This window comes from Atractosteus spatula, chromosome 13 (assembly GCF_055471065.1).
Source record: "Atractosteus spatula isolate fAtrSpa1 chromosome 13, fAtrSpa1.hap1, whole genome shotgun sequence".
Taxonomy (NCBI): domain Eukaryota; kingdom Metazoa; phylum Chordata; class Actinopteri; order Semionotiformes; family Lepisosteidae; genus Atractosteus; species Atractosteus spatula.
Genome location: NC_142718.1, coordinates 39,590,924 through 39,603,335, shown reverse-complemented (window position 1 = coordinate 39,603,335; position 12,412 = coordinate 39,590,924). Strand labels below are relative to the sequence as shown.

The 12,412-nt window shown below is 40.9% G+C and overlaps 1 protein-coding gene across 1 annotated transcript in view; it reads left to right on the top strand.

The window, feature by feature from the left end:
• Positions 1 to 254: 254 nt before the first annotated feature.
• slc49a4 (solute carrier family 49 member 4) overlaps positions 255 to 12,412 on the top strand; it is a 44,457-nt gene continuing 32,299 nt past the window's right edge. The window contains exons 1-2 of the mRNA XM_088930745.1: positions 255 to 674; positions 8,494 to 8,587. Coding sequence (XP_088786871.1) covers positions 407 to 674; positions 8,494 to 8,587 — 362 coding nt within the window. The 5' untranslated portion in view covers positions 255 to 406. The remainder of the gene's footprint in view (positions 675 to 8,493; positions 8,588 to 12,412) is intronic.

Here is a 12,412-nt window from a genome sequence, read left to right as displayed (position 1 = left end):
ATTTTTTTTATTAACATCTGTAGATTGAAGCCCCAATCGACCAGCATGCTGCTAAGAAGGATCAACGTCCTGTAAACAAAACTCACGTGAGAAAAGCGCAAGGTGTGTTGACAAAGAGAAGCTACGTCCATTTCGGCTCCTTTATGGAACTACAGATCAAACAATCGATGGGGCTTTTGAAACAAAATGGCGGATAACCAGGTTTAGTTTCACAAACGTCGCTAGGATATTCGGTCACACCATTGCGCATGCGTTATGCAAGCTCCGGCGTCAACAGTGCTCTGCTAGGTTGTTTTGATTTCTGAAAGAGACCGGTTGAAGCGTAGTGCCCGTTCGCTGGAAGTTTGGTATCCCGGGTCGCCAGCACACAGGACGTTTGAAAACACCCCCTGCCGCGGCGAATTAAATGGGTGCTGGTCCGAGCGCGGAAGGCGAAAGGGAACCACTTCTAGACCAAGTGCAGAGCCGAGTGTACGGGAAAAGATGGCTGGTGCTGGCAATCTTTTCTGCCTTGGGGTTTATGCAGGGCATGGTGTGGAACACCTGGGGTCCCATCCAGATCTCCGCCAAGCAGGTGTACGGGTTCACTGGATTTGACATTGCCATGCTGGTCCTGTGGGGCTCCATCGGATTCATCCCCTGGATGCTTTTCATGTGGGTGATGGACAAGAGAGGTAAGAGCAGTTTCGTCTCGGTAGGTACATAGTCGCTCTCTTGGGTCTCAGGCACCAGAAGGGTTGTCCGGTGTTAGTACATGATTAAATCTCGCCAGGTGTACGGCTCTGTGTTTGTTGTACTGCATCTTTGGTAAAGCACCGCAGCTATAAAAGCCACTGTCGCGTTTTCTCGATCTGTACTTGAAGGTGGTCTCTCTGAAGATGTCTTGCGGAAGGATTATAAAACATCGAAGCAAACACGATTATTCTGCCACAGAATGCTTCTTTTTAAAGGCTAACCTTTTTTTTTTAACAAATAAGCCGGTACAATAAAAATTGAGTACTTCTATTAAGATGGAAACAGCCACGGTGAGGTGGTGGTTTTGGATATGCAAAGGTAAGTCACATTGATAAGATAAATGTACACCCAAGCTTGTATTAAAGACTCCATTCAGACTCGACCCAGTTCAGGTCCCATTGCACACTTTCGGACAAGTTTCCTGAATGCCAGTGAGGGCTTGCATGTCAGTGTTCTTCAGTGCTAAGAAATGCTTACATGCTTAAAAGTAATTAGTACCTGAAGTTCAAGTAGGTACCTGTGTCAGCATGCGTAGGCCGCAAAGGAACAAGGAAAAGGTTTATTCCAGGCTGGAAGGGGAAGAAAAGAAACGCAACGTTTCGGCTGGCGAGCCTTCTTCGGGTGTGTGCCGAAATTTCTCCCCACACCTGCCCAGCGGTGGGTTTTATAAATGTCTTTGAAGTCCCAGCTTCTGCGGAACAAGAAAAGGCTTCATTCCATCCAATTGATCAAATAATTTGTCCAATTAAGTAATTAAGGGCTCAGATGGAAAGAGAACTAGAAGCCTTCTGGCCCTCCAGGACTAAAGTTCAGAACACCTGGTCTAAATTATTTCTGAAATATTTTTACTTGTATTTTGCGCTTGTCATTTGCTGAACGAATATGAATGTCAGCACAGTTTGAAGCAGTGACACTCAGTCCTTTCGACACCACTTGGATGGGGAAGCGAAAGTGGGGTGGGGGAAATGTGGAGAGTTTTGAGCTTTGCGCAGCTGGACGTATTGACCTGCGACAGCGTCAAGAAGGGGAAAGAAGTGTCGGTAATTTGTACAGAATTTCAGCCGGAGCTTCCTTCTGTCCTCTTTGTGGTGTCAGACAGCTTTCTGTCAGACCAAGCCTGTGAAACTGTCGTGCAGAACTCACGCCACCCTGCTATCTTTCCTGAGGGGGCTGGTCTGCTGCATCGTACGCTGGTCAAAAACACGACACTGTAGAAAAAAGGGTGAGGAAAGCTTTTCTCACAGTCTGAGGGTGGGTACAAAAATGAAAAAGAATGTTTATTGGCTTCCAACCAGTTAACTTCTACTCTATACAATGAGCGTGTGAACTAACCATGTGACCAAGGCAGATGCATAGTGCAAGCACCTTGTAAACCAGAAGCAATGAGCAAAGAAAGGCAGTACAAGTCATCAGGGTGCCAGTATAACCTTATTCCAGACTCGTCTGGGTTTTTATGGGGCGGCTCATGGTATCGTACCGTCTGAATGCGATATCAATCCAGAACTGCTGATTTTTACTGCTGTGTGGGCTGTAAACTTGTCACTTTTGAAATAGCGACAGCAGCAGAAAATGGAATAGCAGCAGAGGAGAGCTGTGCACCACTCTGCAGTCTCGCCCAGTCAATCGGACGTTTAAACCCAAGTGGGTCTTTAAGGACGGGTGTTTTGGCTGACCTTCTGAAAACAAAAAAAGTCAAAGTGGCCGCAGAGCACAACTCTGTCTCCCTTCACACATAAACGTGTTGTCCATGTCTGCTGGCTCTGCTGTGAGCGTAGTGTTAAAGCAGTTTAACAGCTTTATAGGATCTGTAAAGCTGACAAGCAACAGAAATGTAAAAACTAAACAAAAGATGATTCCATTATTCAAGATTAATGGATGTTTTAGAGTTATTTTAATATGCTGGGTGGATCGTTACTTTGTAATTTTTATTTATTTTTGCGTTGGAAAAGCCCCGCTCCTTGCAGGCTTGGAGTAAATACACTAGCGGTATACATGTACATCTGAAAAACAGATCCTCGATGCAGAAAGTCTGGATTTTGTTCCTGTGGATCCCAGCCCTGATTCCGTCCTCCTAACAGAGCTATCCCCAACTTTTTAAGACCGGAAATGAAATGAAAATGGTTAATGGTTTAATGAAGTAAGTGAAATTCAGCTTGACTGCAGACTTTAACTTTCGAACCACTGCTATAAGTGAGTTAGAGAATTAAGTGTTTTTAGCTTTTTTTTTTTCAAATCCAGCTATGGTTCCGAAAACCAATAATCCAGCACCCTTAAACCATTCCGGACCACCCTTAAACCTCTGATTTACAGAGCCTGGGAACACGTCGGTTCTGATCAATTCAGTAACAGAATCGTTCCACACATTCGAAAACTGATCATCGAAGAGTCACCCTGAAATCACAGTGGCTCCATTGGACCAGCGTTAGTCACACCTGAAATAGTCTAAGTCTGCTTCAATGAGGAAATGTTCTTTTTACGTCAAATCTGATGTATTTTGTCTTCCTCTTCTGTCTTACACACTTCTGCTTCCTGTTTCAGTATTGTGATACTGTTCCTCTAATGCAAGTTTGGCGTTTCCTGTAAACGAGGTCATTTAAAGAAGGTGTCCTGCTGGGACTTTAATAGGTGAATTATAATTTTCTGTAAAGATTAAGACCCAAGCAGCGAACAGTATCTTTCAACCTGAGCCATCTTGATAATTTGAGATTTGCTCAGCAAAGTGGTCTTGTTTCCGTACAAGCTTTTTTTAAAACGGGAATTAAAAGGCTCATTTTACAGGCTCAGTACCCGTCACTCCAGTTCTACGACCTAAATGTACATTAGTATATTTTTATTTTTTTGGTTACTCTGTTGGTTACTCTGAAGCCTGAGAAGCAGTTATTAAGCACAACAGACGATTTCTCCATGGAATAGCTCATCTTAAACACTACTGTCAATGTGTTTTTCTGTCTGGTTTGTAGCTATGATGAGACTTTCTGAAAATAATCTTATTGATTTCTTCTGATTTTCATACATTTATACAGGATGCTCATACGTTATTCTGGAGTAACCTGTCTAAATATTGTACCTACTATATCATGTCTGTGTGGGACATGGGCTATGCTTATACATTCAGGTTCCTTCACTTCTGATATTCACTATACACTGTGCAAAGTCCGCATATCCAGATGTGGTGGATTTTGGCAAAAATAATTGTGAACAAAGGCTTTGGACTGAAAGTAAATTGTGAGTGATTCTCTTCAGTGCCTTTCTGAACATACTGTATATTACTGAAATTAACCATGCTGCCTAAGTGCTCACAAAGAAACTGAAACACAGTTGCTGTATTACTAAAGACTAAGATAATTCTATTCTTTTTTTATCTGAAACACAATGTGGTGCAAATATGAAACAATGATGCATGAGGTTGTTGAGGACAAAGGGCTCTGCTTTTGGCTTGCTGTTCGCTGGACCAGAGGTAATGCATTTTTCAAAGGTCCAGGCGAGGTCCAGCAGCGCATTGTTTCCTTTCATTCCCAGCTTTTGTCTCTATCGACGAGGAATTCAGCGTGCACCCTTTAGATACTGGATGTGATGGTCTTGAAAAGGAGCAGTCTGTAGGTATGGCAACCTTAAACCCAGATAATATATGTTAGTATGTTCATTTCCCAAAAAATCAAGCAGCACATTACCAGAGTCACGAGTTCCCCCCGCCCCGCCACAGTCGTTTAAAGCCTAAGAGTAAATGAAGTTAAAAGGGAACTGCAATGCTATTTTTATATTTCTGGGTTAGAATCGGCATTGATGAGTGCATTTCGAACCACAATGAAAATAAAATGTACGCAGTAACATGTATAACCTCCAATCACAAAATAGACAAAATTTCCAGGTATGTGCAGCGTCGTATTGCTGTCATTGTCTGCAGTTCAGAACGAGGCAGCGAAACTTCCTGTGAGGTGAGGCATCCCTATGACATTGTAAACAAGCAGGCTTGTGAATACATCTCTTTTAATCCAATAGAAATAGTGCTCTCGACTTCGAGACGGTTTTGCCAACAAATCCGCCTCACTTGTTAACTCTGCACGCAAATCAAGTTGGAATATTTCTGCTGTGAACTGTCTGCTGCACACCCTGTACTTATTTGTTTTTTTACATGAGCACTTTTTACAGTGACAGTGGTGAAACCCTTGGTGTGTGACAACACGGCGACCGTACGGTACTTTCACAAAGCTCACAATTTTGTGCTTAATTCGGAGTCCGTAAAATTTCGCGATCCCGCCAATTAATTAATTTTGTAACCGAGATTTAATAAGAAATTGGGACAGCAGTTAGCCTTTAAGTCAAGTCTGAATTAAATCAAAATACATCTCCAGTATGGAAATCCAGGTAAGGTACATAGGTGGATGGCACCTTTCTGGACTGTTATAAAACATTGCATTATAGCAGCTCATGGCTGGCTTGCTTTCACTTCCTTTGGGATAGAACAAGGGACCCAGCAACTCTCTTGAAGCCGTGACCTTGTATTCTTACATGGAACAGCTGGCCAAGATCCCGGAGCGATTATCTACCTACTACCAAACGGGCTAGATTGAGGCTATATGGCCTCCTCTTGTTTGTAGTTTTTTTCTTGTGTTAAAAGTTTGCTTTTTTGCAGTTGGGACAATGTTGTGTCCTAATTTTGGCCCACATGTGAGAAGTAATCCATCAGACAAAATGTAAACAAGTTAGAAGCAGTGTGGATTAATGAGCTCTTTCTGTAGAAAGCGTTTACACAAGGCAGCTTTTCATGAACTCAAAAGCAATTCAGTTTTGGTAGATTTCCTGAATCTGACGTGGCTGAGAAAGGTGACACGGAGCAGAGAACTCAACCCGACCACCTCGGCAACATGCCTTCAAAAACCAGTCTCCAGGGAATCTCGGAGAGCCTGTTAAAAATCAAGTAAACTTCCCCAGACAGTGAGGCGATCGATGAAATCAAATCCCACATTTGAATCGTGTCCACCAGTCTCAAATTGTAGACCCTTGTGGGTGGCGTCAGTTGTGTGCCCACCCAGGAACTATGTTTGACCAGCAGAGGGGTCGAAATGTTTGTTCCAGTACAGCCCTAACAAAGCACGCTGTGACCTCTGAAATGTCCTGGACACGAACCTCATCATCTCGGCTATTTGATTAGGATGCGAGCTGATACTCTTCTAGAGCATTTGCCAGTTCTTGTTGAGCAATTTTTAATATCAACCAGTTTGAGTGCTGAGTTGGGATTTCTGTGCTTATATGTATGTTTGTGTAAGGAAAGAAATGAACTCATTGTTATTGAGGCACAAACCTGCACACACTATACTGCTAATTTAGCTGTGAATGAGCAGCACTATAGTACATCAATGACTTATTTTGTCTTGTCATATCCACTGTAGAGTAGTGGTAGTGCACACACGGAAAGGCTTTCTGACTTAATTGGAATTTAGGTAAAGAACATTTACTATCTATATTGCAGCCTCTGTTGTGAGTCAGTATGCAAATATGCAAGCTGAAGTAAATGTTTAAATGTTAGATTATTCGTTAGCAGCAATAAAATTGAATAAAATACACATTTCACTGGCATTTTCTTTTTAAACAGATGACAAACATCCCCTGAAGCTGTATTCACAAAGACCTCATCAGCAGTTCTATTATTCAGTTGCCATTTTTCTTTTCAAATTAAAGAGAGGTTTTCCTCCTTTTATTTTTGTGCAAAAAGGTACTTCTTGTCTTTTGGTACAAGGGGCACTGAGATCACCAGTTTCATCTAAAGTGTATTAAGATGCTGAATGTTTCTAGCTCCGGGTTATTTAGGATATTGCGTGTGTAAGTCCAGTTCTTTATTTGCTGATTCTGGCCTGTTGACTCCTGTGAAAGCTGGGCTCCACACAGTGGGCGATATTGTCATCTCATGTGCCCAGACTCACTGCCCATGTCCATTAGAGACTCTACAGCTGTTAAGGTTTTTTAAATCTCATTTAAACCTATTTTTAAATATTTGATTTATATTCTCATGGTTGTGTCTGGAGGACCTGTTCATGAATGTGATGAGGATATATTGGAAAATGAGTTAACTGTTAGATTTGAGTAGTTTAGCACCTGATCTGCAGAGCTTTGTGATGGTAAAAAGAGGATGGAGAATTTTCCTCAGGCTGGTGTGCAGAACAGTACTGTCTCAGTTGTCCCATGTCTGCTGGTAATTTGGTTTTCATTCATGGCAGAATCATTTTTTACTAATTTTCATAAGATGAACGTCTTTGCAAAGTATATGTTCTTGACTTGATTTGCAAAACCTCCTACAGATGTATTTTATATGTGCTTATGCTTTCTGGAATATTTGTTATACATTTTGTAAACATATTTTTTTTAAATAAGACCTGCAGAAACATAATTTTCTTTTGTGAGCTGCATAAATGGAGCAGCTTTAGAAAGCCCTCCAGGTGTTTCTGAAGGGAATTTGTATGTTTTCATGAAGAGCGAACCTACTCAGCCTTAGCGTTTTGTAATGGGAAACTTCGCGCAAAGCCGTGCTTTGCCATGGAGTACACTAAATGAGACCTAGAAATATATGCAGAGCATGAAATAAGCGTTGTATTAAGTTTTTTTCTAATCTCTACAAATGGGCTTTTACTTGTTAAATCTTGACGTTAGCGTATCGGTGGTTGTTTTGTATATATATTGGAATGAGAATGACAATAGAAGTAGTGTATTTGTGTACTTTTCACGCAGTGTTGTTAATCTGCATCCATGTCATAAATCCATCCATCCATTTTCTAACTGCTTCATCCAATACAGGGTTGTGGGGGAGTTGGAGCCTATCCTGGCAGGCGAAGGGCATAAGGCAGGATACACACTGGACAGGACGCCCGTCCATCACAGGACAGACGGACACAGACACGCACGAGCTCACACCAGGGCCAAACTTCCCAGAAGCCACTTAACCTACTTTAATGTCTTTGGACTGTGGGAGGAACCCGAAGCACCAAGTGGAAGCAAACATGAGGAGAACATACTGTACAAGCTCCATGCAGTACCCCAGGAACTGAACCTAGGGGCCTAGCGCTGCAAGGCAGCAATGCTAACCACCGCGCTACCATGCTTCCCTCCATGTCATCAGTGTCGTTGTAAATATCAGTCTTGTGTTTGACTGCATCAGGACCTGATCGTTTCTTGAGATCCCTAAAAAGTGATGACCCACTTCCATGTTTGTGTCTTAAGATGCATGCCTAGAAACCCGGAAACCTTAAACCTTAGGTCAGCACTCTTTAATTTATTTTATTAGTTCAATCTAGAAACTACTGAATAATATTAGTTTATAATGCGCCTGTGGGTCAGCAACCTGATTGTGTGGTTTTTATCGCTGCTGCCTCATAGCATCTGGGCTCCTGGTGTGAGTCTGGCCTGGGTTCCTTCTGTGTGGAGTTCACCTCCATGTTGCCATGCCCGTACGCACTCTGTGACTGACTGGCTTCTCGTTCAGGGTGTAGTCTCTCTTTGAGCCCTGTCAGTCCAGCAGAGTTGACTGGTTTCCTCTCTACTTTCCAGGGGTAGATGTGGCATGTGGTTCTCTTACACCACTTAAACGACCAAATTGTCCGCATTTACTTCAGTCACAAGGCACCATGGCAACACACGACGGTCTTATAGTTCTGGTGCTTTGGTCATGATCTGGTCATGATCTTAATTTAGGTCAAAGGGATGAGCCAGTAATATGTAGTTTTTACAGAAAGCAAAACTGGTCTGCGTCTTGTCTTGTCTTCCCAGGCCTCCGGATGTCCTTGCTGATTTCCTCCTCCCTCATGTTACTGGGGACGGCTGTGAGGAGCATTCCACTGCATGACCTGTCTGTGAAGAAATGGTATGTTTCAGTCAGGGAAAGGGCCTGTTACCAGGATGACAAGCATCCAAGTGTGTTATAAATGTTTCGAATGGCTAACAGCACTGAATTAGAGGCAAATCAGATAGTGCTGTGGACCTGTTTTGTGGATGTTGCCAGTTTGACTTTAAAATTAATCATCCATAGAAATAAACTTGTTTTCAAATGCACATTACTGCTTACCTCCTTACTTGTGTTCATGGTATCCCTAGCTGAAGAGCAGCGTTTGTAAATGAAGAGATTGTGCACTGATGCAGCATTTACCTTCTAAGTGGTTTTCTGTAATTCTCTGTCATGGATACGATCTGTGAAATGGGCTGTTTTTTGGCCTGTCTATTGCAGAGGCCAGTCAACACTGAAATTAAGAATAAAGAAATGGCCATGTAATTACCTTGGCACTTTAAAGAAGCAGGAACATTAAATAAAATAAGGTCTGCGGCAACCTTATCAGCAACATTAAAAAGAGCACAGTAACAAACAAATATAATGTGCGTGCCATATTGTCATTACATTCCCCTAAGCCAAGGTTTGAAATGAAATATAGTGTACTAACAAAGAAAGGTCTAAACTGTATCACCGCATTTCCAATTTGCTTCCAGCAGTTATTGCCGACGTTTTGTACCATCTTGAATTTTAAAGTCTTGAAAGGGCAGCTTTAAGAGGATTTGAGCTAGAACGCTCAGAAAGACAGATGAAAATTTACTCTCGGTTCATTAAAGTGTTGTTAGGGTTGCTGTTTCTCTTGTGTGCTTTCCAGTTTTATATTCTTCTCATTCCTAGTCTGTCTAATCGGCCTCTATTTAATATGCTATCTGCTGGTTTTTGGACATCAGCAGTACCCCCACCCAATTCATCACCTGAAGCAGCAGCATCAAGAGGTTTTTTCTTGTTGGGAATGTATGCGTTTCCTTTCTGTGATAGGAAGACAGGTTCCATTAAGGTTGTTTCAATGACTTTCATCGCAAAAGTAATTTAATTAAGTTCTCTATTCTTAATCGACTATTTATTTCAACCTGTATGGGTTCTATTGCAATGGCGTAACGCTGCATTATGAGATATCATTGTGCGGTAAAAAGGAACGTCGGATTCTGTTAATGAGGTTTGGAACTCGTGCCCACTGTTTTAAGAGATTTGAGTTTTCTTCTGCTTTTATTAAAGAACCAGTGAAAACATCAGAATCTTCAAATTCTGATGTTTTCTTTGTTTTGACTGCGTGTATGGCTATAACTTGATTTTATAACATAATACAATTATTTCGGTTTCATAAAAAGTGCACGTAGTAGAAAATTAAAAGTCATTTTCTTGAAAAGGAGAAACCTGATCCCCCTCGTGCACTAGACTGATGCCCAGTTCATGGTGTTTCCACTGTTTCTTGTCTAGGGTTCCCATCGGATTGTCGTCACATGGGATTAGGCTATGCAAGCTTTTAAATCCTACCTGGATATTGTAGGATATGGAACGCGGATCAGTAAATTGTACCAAGATATGTAGCATCATGGTTTTATGAGTGTAAGTTATAGTTTTCAAATCAAATCCTAGACATCTGTCATTGCCTTGCCTCTTAGATCACATTCACAGTTTAATTTAATTTACTTTTAGTCCACTACACTGCTGTCTCAGACATTTTGCATCGTTCTTCTCTTTCCACTTAATGTTTTTCCTTCTTTATGCACAAGCACATGATCGTCTACTGAAACTTTAGACATTTTGAGATGATGGTCAAGATCTTGATGGATCACAAGAGAAAAGGAAGCCTTTTGGAGTTTGTGGGTGTTTTAGAGAGCAACAAACAATGTAAATGAGAAACACCTGACAGTGAATCAATGGGATCTGACTGGTAAGTGTAATGGATTAGCCACTACAGCACTTTGTATCAGATTTCTAAAAGATGGGTGTCGTCCCACTAAAAGTAGTCTGCACTAGACAATATAAGTGGAGGCCTTTAGTAAATTATAATTAAATAACATACTGTAGGCTTTTAAACATTGTAATCTGTGATTGTGCCTGAGATTGTTTTAAGAACATTGTGTTTGCGCAGCAGTGTGTGGATCTCGCATCAGGAGAGGAGAGCATCTAGCACCTTTTGCAGACCGCAATCAATTTTATTTTGAAATATCAAACCTGTAACGTGTAGAAGGAACCAGTCTTGATTTTCAAAAAAGCTCGTGTGGAAAGCCTGGCTGCAGTTTTTAAATTGTCCAGCAGGTGCCGCCACTTCCCTTCCCAGTGACCGAAGACAAAGACTTTGGCCGACAATGGCTTGTGCTCCATATCCTAGAGATATTCAATGTGCCTCTGCATTGGAACTTACATAGACAGTCGAGACATCTGATTTCAAGCCCTGAGCATTGAAAAGAATTAAAAAAAAATAAAGAGCAAGATTCTCAGATCTTGACAGCAGAAGACAAAATTCTTTATTATGGCTTCCTGTAAATTATTTTTAAGAAGTTTTGTTTATATTTGTTACTTTATACACTTTATGCGTCATATACTGTTATTTATAATGCATTATATATAATGAATTATGGCCTTATTGTCTTAATAGGCTTATTTTAATTTCTTCCTGTCAAACCAAAATATATTTTAAATTTCTCTTATTTGAAAGCGCTATATTGGTCTTTTTTATGACTTTAAAGTACAAAACTGTAAATGTGATATTGTCTGCAAAAGTATAGTTTGTAAATGCAGAACTGTCTAGTCCAGCCATATCATCTCCCTGTAAGATAAAAATAAAATTTCCCTGTGGATGCAGAGCTGAGAAAAATGCAGACTAAATACAATTGAGTGTTCTTGCTGTATATTTAGGGATTGAACAGATTTTAGTGTATCCCAGGGTTATACCAATTATGCTTGACCTTCAAAAGTATCTTATATTTTAGCTTGTTAAGACAAGATTTATATTTTAAGGGTGGAATTGATCAAATGTAAGAATTGCAGTGTTTGACAAAGGCTGGGTACTGGGTCACTATTATCTTCCAGCCCGTATTACATTCATGCGTTATTAGAATTTCATGGTTTCAAATATTGTCTGCAAATTCAGGCAAAGTGGAGTTCTCTAGCTGTGATTTTCTGCACTTGTTATTGTTGTCATTCCAGATACAAGCTTTTCTTCCCTGTCTTTATCTTCTGGAGCAGACACTCCGTGTCTTGCAGCAAAACTCCATGCAGTAAGGCATGATGAGAAGATAATCTTGCCGCTTCTTTTTTATCTGATATAGCACCCTTTGTTTTAACATTGGTGTGCATTAGAGACAGAGCATTGTCTGTAGCCTGTTTTTTAAGGACTTCAATAGTGATCAAGATGCAGATATACTGTACATTTGCTTTCAAAGAGGTGTCATTACAAACCTGCCTGAAAAGCCTAGGAATTGCCTCCTTCGTAATACACGATGTCAGTCATATTGTTGTGCTTCAGCTGAAGTCTGTATTAAAAACGGCAGATTTCTTTCTGCTTGCTGCGCTTTCAGAAATGGCTTTTTTTTTTACGTTGTAATTGAGAAGAGTGATATATTTAAATAACTGGGCTTGCCCTTTACTTGAGTTTCGGCACTATTACAGATTAAATTATCTGTTAAAGGAAACGGCATTAAAATAGAGTCCTGGCCAAACACACAACACTTATCCTCATTGACATGGGAGCTTTAGCCCTGTCTCAACAGCCATGCATCGTAAATTCCTCATTATTTTAGTAATCAGCTTTAGCTTTGACATAAATAAAATGTTGCACTGAAGAAAATCCCATTGAAATGCTCTATCTAGGCAGAAAAGCCCACCAGGGGATCAAAATCTAATCACAATGAGGCAGCC